Genomic DNA, 18,383 nt, shown 5'->3' on the forward strand with positions numbered 1-18,383 from the left:
TGGTCTAACTATAATAGGACTTACGAGCATCAGGTCCTTTCTAAGTAGCTTTTAAAATTTAATTTCTTCATTTATTTCTAAAAGGCAAGTATTATTATGCACATTTTACAGGTGATGAAATTAAGGCTTAGAGATATTAGGTAACTTGCCTTACAACTAAGTTAGGTAACTTGCCCCAAACTAAGTGGTGGGGCAGGAATTGAAGGAATTTAGGAAACTGGAAAACAGACCCTGCTCTTAGCTTCTTAGACAGCTGAAGAGATTATCTAATATCATTTTATTGTTTTACATGTTGGGAAATTGTGATGTAGGGATGTTAGATGACATTCCATATCACACCCCTAGCCAGATCCAGGTTTATTTTGATCCTTCAGATTTCTTGTTTCTCTATTCCACTATTGTTTTGTAACTAACATGACTAAGATGTAACTAAGTTTGGTCTACTACTTATAGAGGAAGAAGGTAAAATTGATTAACTCTTTTTTAACTTTTAGGAGGTAGAGTGTTAAATGTAAACCTGTGTAAACATAATAAAGTGCCCCAGTGATCAGACCTGTGGTCCTGATCCAGGCAGGGTCAGCTGGTCCTCTGGCCCATGGAACATCAGCCCAGGAGTCAGATGTGTCTTCTGTACCATGCAGTCCTAAGAGAAACTTAGACATGTGGCAGGTCTGGCATCTGGAGAGAATGATACATCAATTACTATTCCAGTTAACCTATTTCTCCTTCACAAGTAACCCCAAATTTAATAGCTAAAATAATGTAGTATTGTGTCATCCACCTCTGTGGGATGACTGGGCTCAGCAGGGCAGTTCTTACCTTATGGTTGCCGTCAGATGGAGGCTGAGGCTGGAGTCTTCTGGGGGTTTGACTGGGATGGACATCCTTGAAGGCTCACTCACGTGGCTGGCAGTTGACACTTGAACTTCCTGTTGCCTCTTAACTTTGTCCAGTGCATTAATTGTCAGCTTCTACCATCATTCTTTAACAAATTCCTATTGATAGATATATATTTAGTTACTACAAACCAAATTTTGAGGCACAGGGCATAGGAAATATACTTTGGGGGATAAATTTCATGTTTAGGAATTTACAAAGATCCCTTCCTTTCTGAGAAGCAAAATAGTCTGGCAGAAGCTGGCTTTGACAGCCATCATTTTTTGCCATTAAATAACCTTACATCTTCTTTCAACAAGGCTCCTGAAGACGTTGAGTGTAATTTCTTAGTATCTGAGGACCTGACTGGTCATAAGAGTGGTAAGCAGCACTTAATGGATTGGAGGGTGCACCACAGGGTGAATTCCCTGCATGAGCCACTTCTTGGTGACTTACCTTTCCATGCTGTGAAATGGGAAGAAATGGAAAAATTGCCTTTGCTAAGAGATATGTGGAGAATTTCCATTTTTGCTCCAAGAAAACCAGAGGAAAGGTCCCCTCGAGAATTAGGTGTGCCCTCAGTCTCCGACTCCTTCTCTCCATTCCCATTTTCTCCCCTGTTTTATAAAGCTTCCTGGCAAGTCATGGTGGTTTACACCTGTAATCCCAGCCCTCTGGGAGGCCAAGGTGGGAGGATCCCTTGAGGATGGGAGTTGAAGATCAGCCTGGACAACATAGTGAGATTCCATCTCTAAAAAAACAAACAAAGGCTGGGTGTGGTGGCTCACACCTCTAATCCCAGCACTTTGGGAGGTTGAGGTGGGTGGATTTCCTGAGCTCAGCAGTTCGAGACCAGACTGGGCAACATGGTGAAGCCCCTTCTCTACTAAAATACAAAAAATTAGCCAGGTGTGGTGGTGCATGCCTATAGTCCCAGCTAGTCCGGAGGCTGAGGCAGGAGAATCACTTGAACTTGAGAGGTGGAGGTTGCAGTGAAGATGGCACCGCTGTGCTCCAGCCTGGGCAATAGAGCAAGACTCTGTCTCAAAAAACAAACAGAAATAAATAAATAAAACGCTTTCTATGTCTTGGTCAGATGATCTAGTGTCCCTGTATGCCCTCAAATTGTCACCAATCTCCCTTCCCTGTGTCCTTCAAGATCTTATTCTTTTCAAACAAAATAATGCCCGTGATTTGAGATTTTCATTCTAGACTGCAATAGAAGGAGTCTGTATTACATTCAGAGCATTTTTAAAATAGGAATTTATCAGAAAGATTAAACGAGAGTTCATCGTTGAACTGTGGTTGGTGAGTCCTTATGCTCATCCTACAAGACTTTCAAAAGACAGTTGTAGGTTTTTATTATTTTTAATTGCGATTACTAGGGTAATTTTTCAGCTTCATTAGCCCCTCACTACCGCTCAAATGTCCTTGTGCACACTTGGCCTTTAGCAGCTCAGAGTACTTAGTGGAACGTATTTCATCTTTTCATATCCCTTCCAGAGTGGCAGTGAGCAGGATAGGGACTGCTGGGCAAGGAGGAGAACACGATCTGCTCGGGTGATAGCAAAGCCTTGGGCAGAGGTGGGCAGCCCAGCTGGGTCATCGAACTCAGCCCCTGTGAGGGTCCTCCTTTGTCTTCCAGTGGCTCCTTCTTACCCTTTGACTATATTCCAGCCCCAGTGGGGCCCTCAAGGTAGACTCCTAAGGGGATCCTGCTCTTGCTACCACTGCTCTCTTCATTAACTGCTCTTCCAGGCTCAAGCTAGCCATGCTGAACCACACACAGTTCCCTCTTTCCCACTATCCACTCCTGAAATGTTCTGTGCCGTGTGCCCCTCTTCCTCCTCATCTTTGCCTGGCTAAGGAGCTCACTTCCTCTGGAAGCATCTTCTCTGGCGCTGCACGTCCAGTGTAGGTGCCCCCTTGGACCCTGGTCCTCTCAGATGTCAATGGCTGTTGACTTGCCTGCACCCCCCACTAGACTTCCTAGGGACTGGGGATAAGTCATCTCTAACTGTATTGCCTCCAGCTCTAAGTGCAGGGCTCATGATAGATCAGGCACTTGTCATTGTTAGCTGCAGCAACTTAAGCTCCAAGTAAAGGAAAATGAACTGGTGGAGGAGGCTGACAGGAATACCCTGTTCTGGGGTCTTGTGCCTCCCTTGAGACTCTGCATACTGCCACCTGCTCCTAGCTGCCGGTCAGCACACACTGATTGTTCACTGGCCCTAGACTAGACTTAGGGCAGGAGGTAGGGAGGCAGGAATGAGATTGAATGCTTGCTAACCATCTTCAAGGTGTTGAGTTGAGAAAACGAGATGAACTGTGTGCATAGTGAACCTTGGGAATGAGAAGGAATATAGCATGACTTCTGAGGGCTAGTGTGGAGTGTACCAGCTGCAGTGACGTCTCCTGGGCTCTGCTTAGAAAAGCAGCACATCCGATCCTACCAGACCTCCTGAATCAGAAACTGTATTTTAACAAGACCCCAGGGGAGGTATAGGTATGCTGGAGTCTGAGAGGCACTGGTTTAAGTGCGGCAGTGAGCACTTTGGTCATGGGCTGCAGTATTTGGAGAAGGCTCCATTGGCAAGGGAGCCTCTTGGGTCCTGGGAGGGCAATACCCAGGGTGGGTGAAGGAGGAGAGTATTTGAGGCTGGGAGAGTGTGGAGCCAGGAGAGAACCAGTCTTCTTGCTAGCGATGAATTTTGGCAGAGCAACGGGATCCGTCTTCTAAAGGATCTCATTTGGCAACATTCATGTCATATATTCAAAGGTTACCAAATCAGATACTAAAACTGAACACGTCATTTTCATCACGCAGAGGTAGATTCTGTGTTCTTCCTTAGCGGCAGCAAAGGTAGTGGAAAGCAGTAGGCAGGGAGTCCAGACCCAGGTCTGGTTGTGATTTCACTGATAACAAAGCTGTGGGGTCCTGACCAAGCTGCTTTACAAAATAATTTTATTCCTTTATGATTTTGTGGGTCAAGACAAAAGCCGTGGGCACAGCTCTGGTAGGCGGTTCTGCTCTGGGTAGCATTAGCAGGGGTCACTCAGCTGGTGGCAGCCCTGGGTTGGGCTGGAGGGTCCAATGAGGAGGCTTTCTTCATATCTGGCTCCTCCATGCTCCGCCATGTGCCTTTGGCTGTCCACATGGCTAGCTTGGGCTTCCTCGCAGCATGGTGGCCTCAGACTTCTTAGGTGGCAGCTGGCTTACAAGAGGGAAGAAGTGGAAGCTGCGAGGTCTCTTAAGACCTGGAACTGACACATCTTCATTGCATTCTCTTGATCCCAGATTCAAGGGGAGGGACAACAGTCTGTATCTCGTGATGGATGGAGCAGGATGCAGGCACAAGGAGGACAGAATTGACTATGGCTCTCTTTGGGGACTGTCTATAATGTCACATACCACGATCCATGATGTCATCAGGACCCAGACTCCTCTCTGCTCCTCCATCCTCAGCTCGCACTTCCATCTCATGGTCCAAAGTGGCTATTGGTGCTCTAGCCAGCAGGAAGCAGCGAAGGAGGAGGAGGGCACCGTTTGCTCCCCTTCAAGGAGATTTCTGTTTCATTGTCCAGGTAGTCCATGGCCATGCTGTCTTAGTCCATTTTGCGTTGCCATAAGGAATGCCTCGGAATGGCTAATTTATAGAGAAGAGGTTTATGGCTCATGGTTCTGCAGGTTGTACAAGAAGCATAGCACTTGTGTCTTCTGGTGAGGCCCTCAGGAAGCTTCCACTCATAGCAGAAGGTGGAGGGGGAACAGGTGTGTCATATGGTAAAGGAGGAAGCAAGAGAGAGGGGAGGAAGTGCCAGGCTCTTTTAAACAGCCGGCTCTTCTGTGAACTGATGAGAGTAAGAACTTGTTCTTTACCACTGGCACAGGCCATTCATGAGAGATCTGCCCCCATAACCTCCCACCAGGCCCCACCTCCAACACTGGGGATCACATTTCAACATGAGATTTGGAGGGGCCTGACATCCGTACCCTATCACATGCCTGTAGGATGCAGTAAGACAGTGTGCCCAGCTAGAAGTCAGAGGTCTGTTCTAAGGAAGAAGGGGAGAATGAAAAGTGGGAGAACTGACCGGGCGTGGTGGCTCACGCCTGTAATCTCAGCACTTTGGGAGGCTGAGGCAGATGGATCACTTGAGGTCAGGAGTTCGAGACCAGCCTGGCCAACATGATGAAACCCTGTCTCTACTAAAAATACAAAAATTAGCTGGGCATGGTGGCGTGTGCCTGTAGTCCCAGCTACTCGGGAGGCTGAGGCAGAAGAATCATTTGAACCCAGGAGGTGGAAGTTGCGGTGAGCTGAGATTGAGCCACTGCACTCCAGCCTGGGCAACAAAGTGAGACTCCATCTCAAAAAAAAAAAGAAAGTGAAAGGAAATGCCAGTTGTTATTTCACCTTCCCCAAAGCCAAAACCTGCTTGAAATTTTTAGGAGGCAGAAGCCACAGACCGGGCAAGCCTCAAGACACAGGGAGGTGGGTCTCCCGAGTGAGCCCGCTGGCTGTGCCTGCCTGTCAGGGGATCCTCACGGCCTCTCTCTGCCCCCAGTTCACCACAGGCACGTGCAGCGACTCGGTGGTTCACAGCTGCGACCTGTGTGGCAAGGGCTTCCGCCTGCAGCGCATGCTCAACCGTCACCTCAAGTGCCACAACCAGGTGAAGAGACACCTGTGCGCCTTCTGTGGCAAGGGCTTCAACGACACCTTCGACCTGAAGAGGCATGTCCGCACGCACACAGGTGAGCGGGGAGCGCGTGCTTTGTTCTCTGTTTTGTTATTCTGGCCAAGAGCTCCTGCTTCTTTCCCACCAAAGAACCAGGTCAAGAGCGTGGAACAATGTTGTGTTTCTAGAAAGATCACGAGATGTGGATCACAAGGTCAGGAGTTTGAGACCAGCCTGACCAATATAGTGAAACTCTACTAAAAATAACAAAAAAATTAGCTGGGCGTGGTGGTGGGTGCCTGTAATCCAAGCTACTCAGGAGGCTGAGGCAGGAGAATCACTTGAACCTGGGAGCTGGAGGTTGCAGTGAGCCAAGATCGCACCACTGCACTCCAGTCTGGGCGATAGTACGACACTCTGTCTCAAAAGAAAGAAAGAAATATCACAAGATGATGGGGCGTTGGGGCCAGCCCTTGTGGGTTCACCTCCTGACGCTGCCACATGCTGGCTGTGTCACCTTGGGCTGGGTGAGCCACCTTTGGTAGCCTGCCTTTCACCCTGTAAAATGGAGATACTGATGTGAGTTCTAGCAAGGCTCAAAACAAATCCCTGGTTGGAAGTATTCTGAGAATCATGATGCATGATACACACATGGGGGCTGCCATAGGTCAGCCCCTTGGTCCTGGCTGATGGAAGGTGGTTCTTGTCATCCCACAATGAGTATTTGATGCTTCTCTCTTGGGACATAAGCCTGTCTCTGGATAGCATCATGTTCCTTCTGAAAGACAAAAACAAGCTCATTGCCATTAGAGCTGACCTGAGCCTCCCACTGGGGCCCGGTGAGTGAGCATCTGGCTCTCCTTGGACTTGCCTCAGTTTCCTGGCTTAGAAAGTGGGAATCCAGGTTCTCCCCAGTTCCAGTTCTTCACAGAGTCCTGGAGGTGTCCTTGGCCTCTGGTCTCGGCCTCACTGCTTCTATCTTAGAAACACCTGGCCTCCATGCTTTCCCACCTGAGCCCCATCATCCACACATCTGCCAGAGTGATCTCTCCATGAGAAGTCTAAGGACTCTACTTCCCTGCTAAGAAATCTCCAGCTCTGAGCAGAACGAAATCCAGACTCCTCATCTCTCGTTTTGATGGGCTTTGTGTAAAGGCCTTTACAATGTGGGTCCCATCTTCAAATCCCCATCCTATTCTCAGCCCATCCCAGCCCGTCACCTCCCATCCCATCTCCTCCTATCACAGCCTACCTCAGATCAGCCCATCTCACTCCAACCCATTCAGCGCATCCTATCCCATCCCATCTTAACCCATTCAACCCTATCCGGGCTACCAGCCACCCTCCCAACAAACTTACGGAATTCATCTACAGGCTGGGTGCAGTGTCTCATGCTCATAATCCTTGCACTTAGGGAGGCCAAGGTGGGAGGACTGCTTGAGGCCAGGAATTGGAGACCAGCCTGGGCAACATCAAAAGACCCTGTCTCCACAAGAAAATTTAAAATTAGCCAGGCGTGGTGGTACATGGCTATAGTTCTAGCTGCTTGGGAGACTGAGCCTGGAGGATCGCTTGAACCTAAGAGTTTGAGGCTATGGTGAGCTATGATTGTGCCACTGCACTCCAGCCTGGGCAAGAGAGCAAGACCCTGTCTCAAGGGAAAAAAGAAATGGTTTGCTATGGGCAGTCCTTGAGCTCTTTCAGTCCTGGTATTTTGGTAGGGATGAGAACATGCTCTTTCCTCCCTCCAGATGGGGCGCCCAGCTACTCAGCCCCCACACAGGTTCCTTCTTAGGCCTCTGCATCCTATTTTCTAGTTCATATCATGCTCAATTGCTCTTAGAGAACTGGCTGAGCTGCCTCCCTGGTCTGGAAAGAGTATCTGCCACCTTAGAGAATGGCTGGCATCCTAAAATATTTCTTTTTTCCTTTTTAAAAACTTTTTCTTTTCTTTTCTTTTTTTTTTTTTTTTTTTTGAGACAGGGTCTTGCTCAGGCTGGAGTGCAGCCACTAACTCCTGGACTCAACTGATCCTCCCACCTCAGCCCCCCCAGTAGCTGGGACTATAGGTGCATGCCACCACTCCCAGCTATTTTTTTTATTTGTATTTTTTATAGAGATGGGATATCGTCATGTTGCCTAGACTGGTCTCGAACTCCTGGGCTCAAGCAATCCACCTGCCTTGTCCTCCCAAAATGCTGGGATTACAGGCATGAGCCACCACACCTGGCCAAAAACTTTTTCTAAAGAGAACTTTTCATTTCAGTGTGACATACATCCAGAAAAGTACACAGATCCTAAGTGCCGACCTCAACCAATAGGAAGTTTTACAAAGTGAACACACCCATGCAACTAGCAGTTAGGCTGAGAAACAGTATTTCCAGCCACTAGAAGTCACTACCCCTCCCAGGCTGCCTCTTTCTCTCCAAGGAAAACCACTGTTGCAAATTCTAACAGCTTAAGTTACTGTGGCCTGTTTTTGAGCTTGATGTAAATGGAATCCCACAGTGTCCTCTTAGGGCCTGGTTATATGGCTTCTTTTTTTTAATTCCTAGCACCAGTGAATCAGTAAAACTTTGACCTCTGTGAGGCTAAGCTGGGCATGGGGTGGGGATGAGGAGAATGCTTAGGGGGTGGTGGTGGATCCACAGGGCAGTGGGGGGTCTTATCAGAGATCTGAGGGGAGGTCTCGAGGCTGTCAAGGGACCCATCCAGCAGCAGCAAAGCTGGGCTTTCCTCCTGACCCAGGGGCACCAAATTGGGACCACTCCTGAAGTCGCTGGCCATTGGTGGCCCTGGAAGCTGTCTCAGCAGTTTATCTCTGAGGATGTCCTTGATGGCATTCCCTGCCTGGATGGACTCTGGTCACTCCCCACCCCTGGCTTCTAGGACACAGTGCAGGGGGCCTGGGGAGCATGGCTGGCTGTTGGTACCTTGGAGTAACCACGGAGCTGATGGCATTGCTTCACCTGTGACTGAATTAATTCTCCATTGCTAGAGACTAAGGGAAATATTAGGGACTGGCAGCTTCTCAGAGAAGACTTTACAAGTTGAGGGGGTCACATACTAGTTAAGAACTCCTGATCTGAGTTAGCTGACTGTGAGCCTTCATCTAAATTGTTCATCTTTCACCTTAGTTTTTCCATCTCTAGAATGGGTGTGATGATTTTAATACTTGCCATTTAAAGTGATGGTTGTGAGGTTTTCGGGCCAGCATTATATAAAAGTGCTTCTTACATTGTAAGTGCTTAGTAAACATTAACTATTATTGGTAGTAAAATTGCAACAGTTGGCAGAGGCTTCCTGAGGACCTGATGTGTAGCAGACCCTAGGATTCACCTCTGTGCTCTTGGAGCTCTCAGCCAACAGAGGGAGAAATAACTCAGACATCTGACTGTGAGACAAGTGAAACAGCAGATCTGCCAGACAGAAGAAAAAGTGGCACATGCCAAAGGAAGTCCTGGGAGGTGCCTTGTTTCTAACTGCATGCAGGGAGGCCTCTCAGAAAAGGTAGCCTTTCAGCTGGGCCGTGAAGGATGAGCAAGCTTTCTGCAGCATGACAGAAGGAGGAAGGGCATTGCCGATGAGGAGTGTCTTAGTTTGGGTTGCCCAGGAAGCAGACCCTGGCATGATGATTTGGATGTGAGCAGGTATAACACAGTGGAGAAGGGAGGGGAGGCCGGAGGGAAGACAGCCAATTAGAGCCCATCAATAATAAGTGGGTTATCACTGTGGGCAACGGGGGCTCAATCCCGCTGGAGATCCTTGGAAGAACCGTATAGAATGCACCCCAGGTTGCTCAATCAACACCCATTCCTCCTTCTTGGGTGTCCATCCTGGACCTCCTGACTCCTAGGCAGTTCTCCCACCCACTTCCTGCCCTAGCCCTTTGCAGGCCTGGAGAGCATCCTTAGGCAGAGAGATGCAGGAGCCATCTGAGATGGCTGGGGTCTGCTGGGGGGATATGACGGGGGCATTGCCCTGGGAGGCAGAGAGTTAGTAAGTGAGGAGGGTGGCTCGGCAGAGACGGGGAAACCCTTCAGAGAGTAACACGGCTCCTGCAGGCGGAAGCAAGCCACACAGTGTCACTCTCCGTCATGCCAGGCCCCCAGCCTTTATCCTGTCATCTGACTCCCCCAAACAGTCTGTACTGTTGTTCCCCACCTTTTGCAGATGAGGGAACCGGGCTCAGGGAGCTGACACAACCCATCGGTGGTGGAGCTGGGAACCAGAGCTGGCTGGCCCTGAAGTTCACGGTCTTTATCCTCTGTAGGGTCTCCTTCTCTGCTCTTTTTGCCTCCCAGTGCCTTCCTCAGCATTCTCCATGAGGCAGGGGCCTCACCAGCCCACCCCGCTGCAGTTTTTATCTAGAAGCCTGCTTGCTTCTAGAGGAGGATGAGATAAAGGGAAACTCAGACCTATTAGTAGCACAAACTGCACACTCCAGCTTGGGGTTTAGTAGGTTGTAGAAGAGCCTGTGAACATGTGACTTTAGTGGTGCCAAGATGTCCTCTGCCCACAGAGGAAGCAAGAAAGGGGGGCATCTGTACCCCCTCAAGCCCCGGTCTCCCAGCCTGAGGTTCTCAGATTTTCTCCATCTCCTGCTATTCTAGTCACTTCTGCAAGGGTGCTGAAAATAATTTAAGTTAGTGAATAAAAATACCTTCCACCTGATGCTTTCCCAAAGGGCTTCACAGTTATTACCTTAGGGGAAAGGCTAGGGCTTAGAAGGCAGCTAGGAGTGAAACTCCTAGAGATGTGCTGGTTGGTCCAGCAGCTGCTGGCTGCATGTGGCTTCTGAGTCCCAGAGGTGTGGCTGGTCCAGATTTAGATGTGTTGTATGTGCAAAACAGACACTAGATTTCAAGCTGAAATGCAAAAAAAAAAAAGGTGTAAAAGAATCTCAATTTTTTTTTTTTTTTTTTTTTTTTTTGAGACGGAGTTTCACTCTTGTTGCCCAGGCTGCAGTGCAATGGCTTGATCTCGGCTCACTGCAACCTCTGCCTCCTGGGTTCAAGCGATTCTCCTGCCTCACCCTCCCAAGTAGCTGGGACTACAAGCATGCGCCACCACACCCGGCTAATTTTTGTATTTTTAATAGAGATGGGGTTTCTTCATATTGGTTGGGCTGGTCTAGAACTCCCAACCTCAGGTGAGTCGCCCACCTCGGCCTCCCAAAGTGCTGGGATTACAGGCGTGACCCACCACGCCTGGCCAAAAATCTCAATTTTTAATATGAATTTTACATTGAAATGGTAGTATTTTAGGCATAATGAGTTAAACAGAATACATCACTAAAATTCATTTCACCTGTTTCTTTCCACTTGTTTGATTGAGGCTTCTACAAAATGTTAACTTATAAAGTGGTTTGCATTTTAATTTGTATTGGATGGCAGTAAGATAACCTACAGATAACATTTAAAAATTTTAATCATAATTTTGACACTTAAAGTGATGAGCAAATGGAACTGTGGAAATGTTTTAGACCTATTTGCCCCACCCTGACCTATTTTCTAATGAAGGTGTGTCTCTAAGTAATAAAAGACCAGAAAAAGCAGCCGGGGCTTCCTGATACATCAGCTGGTGGCAAGCTCAGAGGCACGGGCCTGCCGAGGCGTCTCTTCAGCTCTGTCCAAAAGAGACAGTTGGTACAAAGTGCAAAAATGTGGGTTTCTCCGATGTTGTTTTAGTTCATGTGAACCAACCTCACAAGCTCCAAAAGACCTCACGGGAATTCAGTGGGAATTTGGTCTTTCCTTTGTTTTTGTTTTTGTGTTTTGTTTTTTGTGTTTCTGAGTCGAATCTCGCTCTGTTGCCCAGGCTGGAGTACAGTGGCTCCCATCTTGGCTCGCTGCAGCCTCTGCCTTCTGGGTTCCAGCGATTCTCCTGCCTCAGCCTCCCAGGTAGCTAGGATTACAGGTGCCTGCCACCACGCCTGGCTAATTTTTGTATTTTTAGTAGAGATGAGGTTTCATCATGTTGGCCAGGCTGGTCTCAACCTCCTGACCTCAGACGATCGGCCTGCCTGCCCTCCCAAAGTGCTAGGATTATAGGTGTGAGCCACGGTGCCGGCCTGGTCTTGCCTTTGAGCTGTGAGTGTTGTATTTTTGCTATTGGTTCTTACACGTAAATGTTGTATTTAGGCCAGAAACAAAGATATAGACACTTAATATAAATAGGACAGATAATTGAATGAGGGGTATGTTTGTTTGCAATTCAGTTAGACCAGGCCATGACTAATTTAAAGATTTATCTGGGACCCCAGAACCTTTTGTTGGAGAATTATAGCTATTATACTGATGAGGTGGGCAGAGACAGTGAGATACAGAATCAGGGTTCACCTGCACCGCCCCCCACTCCCCATCCCTTCCTTTCCCCTGCAACTACTGAGTGAACATGGTGTCTAAGGAAAGACTCAAAACCCAAAGAAACGTCTTGAAAAAGATCCAGAGAAACTAGAACCCGAAAATTTCTTACATTAATATCCAAGTAGATGAAAGAAAAGATTAAGACTTCTTCTTTGGCTGTGATTTCACCCAAGAAAGATAAATCAGAGCGGGGTGTGTGTGTGTGTGTGTGTGTGTGTGTGTGTATGTGTGTGTCAGAGAGAGAGAGAGAGAGGAAGGGAGTGTTAGTCAAATGGTGTCTTGTTGAAGACTAGAAGAGAGAAATTGACCTGTGCAGAAAAAAACTCCAATAACATTTTGTGAAAACATAGCAGCAAACAAGTGGCTATTTTCAATCCAAATTGTCTTAGGTGGGGTTTGGAAGCGGCTCCCCATCAAATGGTTTATTGAGGGAGGGCTGTAAAGAGGAGCCTGTGAGGGCAGAGGGTGAGCATGGGTTGTGCTCTTAGCTTGAGTCCAGCCTCGACCTCATCCCAGGGGGGACTGGGAGTGTGAATGGACTCCAGGGTGGACCTGCTACAGGCAGGGTGGGGGCAGGGACCTTTTTACCCCCGTTTCTGACATTGGCTGAGGGCTGCATCTGACCTGAGCAAGGTCAGGCAGACACTCCTAAGCATGTGGAAGGTCACTTGCCCAGTGCTGATTCCTTAAAAAAGGGGACAGCCAGAAGCTGTTAGCTGCCACCACATGACAGCTGGGGACATGCACTGACTCAGAAAAGTGGTCTGGATGGGAAGCCAGCAGCAGCCACTATATAACTGAGGGAATTGCTGTGAAGTTGACAGGATCACTGAGGCCAACATGGGAAATTCTGCCTGCTGACCAACCCAAAATAGAGAGAGGTGCATGAGCTTCCAGAAAATGAATGTGTGTTCAGTTCACAGCCTGTGAAAACCATCATGGGCCTGTTTTCATAGGATATCGCTTTGGATTTATTTAAGTGTTTTACATTGAACTGGCTTGGATGCTTCCTAAGAATGGCTCTCTGTTGAAGTAAATGATTTGCTTTGGGAGGAGAGGGAGGAGATCTGTATTTTAGAGGAAAAAATAATATCCAGCCCTCCCTACTCAAACTGTGGTCCTCGGACCAGCAGTGCCAGAGCCCCCAGGAGCAAGCATGCAGGAAGTGCAAGCTTCGGAGTTCCAATGTGCCAGGCCCATCATTTAAGTCCAGCATTTATGGAAAGTGTTTTATTTCACTCATTTGTAAAATGACTAACTATTCTGTGAAAGAATTCAGACAATATAAAAAGCTGCAGAGAAGACAGTGTAAAGGCTCAGTGTAACAGGTGAGAAGGGCACACACATCCTCGGGGCTCCCGGCTAAGACTTTCTAAGACTTTGCAGGAAGCTGTGTGGCCCAGGGAGGTCATAAACCCTCGTTGGTTATGACTTTACAACACCGGCTGGAATAAAGGAGGCAGTTCAGGGCTCCTGTCATTCCTGGGGAAGCTGCTGAGTTCCACTGAGAGAAGCTGAGGAATTCCAATTTTGAGGTCAGGGAGGTGGGGAGCGGGCACTGGCCCCACCCTCTAGGGCGCCTTCTGGTCTTATCTTCCATGGAGGAGAGGGGCTACATTCAGAGGGAGGAGAAGGCACACAAATCCCATCTTGATTAAAGAGGAGAAAACAATGGTGTCTTTGTTTGGAGCCTAAAGGGAAGAATTGACTAGATTGGGAAAAATGCAGATTGAGAGATGTTTGTAGTGGAGCAGACCGAGAAGAAAGAATCAAGTCACTTCCACCCCTGCTGGCCTGAATGCTGTCATGGGGAATTGCCTGGTCCGGTTAATAAACCCTCTCCTCATTGTTTTATTTTTAATTTGTATTTTATCTTAATTTATTTTTTAGCTAAAAAGGTAATATGCTCATTAGGAGATAAAAGGACAAAAAAAATTTAAGCTCCCTTCACAGGCCAAGCCCCATTTCCACCATTTAATTTTTTTCCCAAAAGCTTTTAATGCATATTGTTTTTTTCATACAATATGTATCTTGGAGCTGGGTGGCTCACATCTGTAATCCCAGCACTTCGGGAGGTTGAGGCAGGCGGATCACTTGAGGTCAGGAGTTCGAGACCAGCCTGGTAGGCATGGTGAAACCTCATCTCTACTAAAAATACAAAAATTAGCTGAACTTGGTGGTGGGTAATTGTAATCCCAGCCATTTAGGAGGCTGAGGCAAGAGAATTGCTTGAACCCGGGAAGCAGACGCTGCAGTGACCTGAGATGGCGCCACTGTACCCTAGCCTGGGCGACAGAGTCAGACTGTATCTCAAAATAATAATAATAATAATAATAATAATAATAATAAAGAAGGCCAGGCACGGTGGCTCACACCTGTAATCCCAGCACTTTGGAAGCCGAGATGGTCGGATCACCTGAGGTGGGGAGTTCGAGACCAGCCTGACCAACATGGAGAAACCCCGTCTCTATTAAAAATACAAAATTAGCCGGATGTGGTGGTGCATGCCTGTAATTCCATCTACTCCAGAGGCTGAGGCGGGAGAATCGCTTGAACCTGGGAGGCAGAAGTTGCAGTGAGCCGAGATCACACCATGGCACTCGAGCCTGGGCAACAAGAGCAAAACTGTCTCAATAATAACAATAATAATAAATCATAACAAAATTTCCAGTATCGAGGAACTTTGCTTTTTCTATTCCCCAATTGATGACATTTGTTTCCATTTGCAGATATCTTTCCTCCCTCCCTCCCTTCCTTCCTTTCTTTCCTTCTTTCTTTCCCTCCCTCTGTCCCTTCTTCCTTCCTTTCCTTTTTTTCTTTTTCTCTTTCTCCTTTTCCTTCTTTCCTTTCTTTCATTTCGGGCAGTCCTACCATGAGTATATCCTGTATATCCTTTGCCTCCCTATGTGAGTCTTCCTGTAGGTTAATTTCCCTGATGTGGAATTGCTGGATAGATACACTGTGATTTTTTTTTTTAATGGACATTGCCAAATTGCCTTCCGAGGAGGCTGCCGTGAATGTCCGCTCCCACAGCATGCCCATAAAAAGCTTCTCACTGAAGTTCACCTTCGGATAAAGTTCAGTAAAGGAGCAGTTGAGCTATAGCGAGGAAAGCAACTGGAAAGTTTCAGTAGTGAAGAATCTTCCTTGGGGACGTGTGGCATGGAAGCTTGATTTGCTATTAGGAGTAAAAAATTTGAAAACAAACTCTTTTTGATAACCCAATAAACAATATGTTTCAGACTAGGCAGGACAGGTCGATGGTACAGAATTCAAAAGGGCAGACGGCGAAAGCAGTCCCCTTTCTCCTCCGCCAGCCACATTTAAAAAAAATATCCTTTTCGGCGGGGCATGGTGGTTCATGCCTGTAATCCAAGTACTTTGGAAGCCAAGGCGGGCAGATCACCTGAGGTCGGGAGTTCAAGACCAGCCTGACCAACATGGTGAAACCCCGTCTTTATTTAAAAAAAAAAAAAAAAAAACTTTTCTTTTGTTGTGAAATAAATAATACATACAAAAGTATACATACAGGTACAGTTTAAAGACAAATCTGCAAAATAGTCATGTGCAGCCAGCTTATTTTTGTTTTATTTTGTTTTGCTGTAAGATAGAGTCTCGCTCTGCTACCGAGGTTGGAGTGTAGTGGCGCCATCTCAGCTCACTGCAACCTTCGTCTCCCAGATTGAAGTGGTTCTCCTGCCTTAGCCTCTCAAGTACTGGGATTACAGGCGTCCACCACCATACCCAGTTAATTTTTTTTTTTTTTTTTTTTTTTTGTATTTTTAGTAGACACGGGGTTTCACCGTGTTGGCCATGCCGGTCAGCAGCTAGCTTATGAATGGGGCTTATCTGCATGATGTTGAGCTGTATGCCATTGAGAACTTGGTCTATCTTGGCGAATCCTCAGAGCAGCCGTGCAAAACCTATGACACCCTGTGGCTGGTGAGGAAACGGCCTTTCAGGCTGGAGCAGCTGCTCCTGTTTCAGTTAATGCGCAGCAGATCTGTAGCCTGGCTTTTCAGTGGCCTTGGACTCACTGTCATGTGGGTGTCAGGAGGCTGGTGATGTCTAGTGGATGGGTGATGCTCTTCAGTCCCTGTGTCCTGCTTTAGATACAGGCGTGATTGGCCTTTGCTTGAGAGCACAAGATCGGTGAACCTCAGTAGTGGCAGGGGCCTCACCATCAGTCCCTCTTGCCCAGGACTGTCTCTAGCTACCTTTGTCCCCCTGAGTGTGTGGGTAATGGGGGTGCTCTGGGAGGGAAGTGCTTGTTTTTAAGCCTAGAAAGGGTCAGCAAGGGGCTGCCGCATGGCAAGGCCTGCACCAATGAATGAGGGGTGAATGGTGGCATTTACGATAGAAAATGGGGTAGCAGAAGTGCCGCGACACAAAGCAGAGCATTTGACAAAAGTCAGAAGTGCCGTAACTAGAGCTTCTGGGCCTATGTCTCCTTTCCTGCTCTGCCTGCAAGTCACTCATCCTCCAAACCAGGCTCCAGTTCCACCCCCTCCCTGGAAACAAAGTCCCCCCTGCCATCATCTCTGTAGTTCATATGATGCAGGATTTTGGAATCTTCTAGCCTTTGCTGTCCAGGCCTTGCTGGGTGCTCTGCTCCGAGAAGATGCTCAGAGGATGTGTTGACTGAAGAGAGGAAGGAGACGTGGCCCTGTGCACACAGGGCGAGTGGTGGCCCAGCTGGCCTCTCCTAGGGGGCAGGTCACCTTTGAGGATGGGAACCTCCAGGAGCGTGTTGCATCCAGGTTAAGCCTGATATAAGTGTGCCAGCTTCCCCATATTTTTAGTTTGGATGTTTTAAAACAGCAGTGGGTTATTTCTACTAACCAAGGAAAGGAGCAACTAGTCTCTGGGTGATGAGCTGAAGGTTTGAGATCAGGTTTGCCACTTGTGGGGTAGTGGGAGCTAGCTGCTTGCTGCCACATGGGCCCAGAAGGCCGGGAAAACACAGAGTCTGCATTGCAGTGCTAACGTGAAAGCTAAGCGGGCACATTCCTCGTCATTCCACTGCCCAGAAGGAACCACAGTTAATATGAAAATTATTGTTAATTAATTTTCATACTGGCAGGTGATTGGAGATGGAAGTAGTGCAGGCCGGGATGCGATGGCAAGTGTACCCTCCAGACCTTCTCTCCAAAATCCCAGGTTTATGTTTTAGAAAAATGTACACCCGTGAATATGCCAATGAAAATGTGCGTTTATTTAGAATACTCTTTTTCATACTTGGCTGCACACTAGAGCCTCCTGGGGAAGCTTTTAAAAATTCTCCTGCTCAGGCAACACCCAGAGATGACATATATTTATTAATCTTAACATACATATGTAGGCCGGGTACGGTGGTTCGTGCCTGTAATCCCAGGACTTTGGGAGGCCAAGACAGAGGTCAGGAGTTCAAGATCAGCCTGGCCAACATGTTGAAACCCCATCTCCACTAACAAAATACAAATGTTAGCCAGATGTGGTGGCAGGCATCTGTAGTCCAAGCTACCTGGGAGGCTGAGGCAGGAGAATTGCTGGAACCCAGGAGGTGGAGGTTGCAGTGAGTCGAGATTGTGCCACTGAACTCCAGCCTGGGAGACAGAGTGAGACTCTTCAAAAAATAAAATAAGATAAAATATATATGTACATATATATAATTTGTAGAAAACATGAAGGATCACAAGAAACTTGAGAGTTAAGACTAGAGAAGGAAAGGTGCATGGGGTGACGGGGATCTTTTCTGTTTTATTTTTTAATTTACTGCTATTTTCACCATAAAACTGGGGGTACATTACTTTTAAATTTAAACAACTATTAATAGAAACCTTTTATTATTTATTTTATTTGTTTATTTATGTTGAGACAGGGTCTTGCTCTATTGCCCAGGCACAATCTTGGCTCACTGCAACCTCTGCCTGCCGGGTTCAAGTGCTTTTCGTTCCTCTTTCTCCCAAGTAGCTGAGGTTACAGACATGGGCCATCACACCAGGCTAATTTTTGTATTTTTAGTAGAGACAAGGTTTCACTGTGTTGGCCAGGCTGGTCTCGAACTCCCAACCTCAGGTGATCTGCCTGCCTTGGCCTCCCAAAGTGCTGAGATTGCAGGTATGAACCACGGCGCCCAGCCTATGTTTTATATTTTAATAAAAGGTAACTATTTGGGCCAGGTGCAATGGTTCACCTCTATAATCCCAGCGCTTTGGGAGGCCAAAGTGGGCAGATCACCTGAGGTTGGGAGTTCGAGATCATCCTGGTCAACATGGTGAAACCCTGTCTCTACTAAAAATACAAAAATTAACTGGCCGTGGTGGCAGGCACCTATAATCCCAACTACTCAGGAGACTGAGGCAGGAGAAGTGCTTGAACCCGGGAGGTGGAGGCTGCAGTGAGCTGAGATTGTGCCCCTGCACTTCAGCCTGGGCGATCGACGAGATCGGTCTCAAAAAAATAAAATAAAATATT

The 18,383-nt window shown here is 47.5% G+C and overlaps 1 protein-coding gene across 4 annotated transcripts in view; it reads left to right on the top strand.

The window, feature by feature from the left end:
• The window catches only part of OVOL2 (ovo like zinc finger 2), a 61,736-nt gene that overhangs the window by 12,408 nt on the left and 30,945 nt on the right, over positions 1-18,383 (top strand). For all 4 annotated transcript variants that reach the window (XR_010342917.1, XM_064376705.1, XM_064376720.1 and 1 more), the window contains one exon: positions 5,446-5,635. Coding sequence is in view for 3 of the 4 variants with exons in the window: in XM_064376705.1 (XP_064232775.1) it covers positions 5,446-5,635 (190 nt within the window). In the remaining variant the exon portion in view is untranslated. The remainder of the gene's footprint in view (positions 1-5,445; positions 5,636-18,383) is intronic.

This window comes from Aotus nancymaae, unplaced genomic scaffold (assembly GCF_030222135.1).
Source record: "Aotus nancymaae isolate 86718 unplaced genomic scaffold, 86718_ANA_hifiasm-v0.15.2.pri h1tg000001l, whole genome shotgun sequence".
In the NCBI taxonomy this organism is placed as follows: Eukaryota; Metazoa; Chordata; class Mammalia; order Primates; family Aotidae; genus Aotus; species Aotus nancymaae.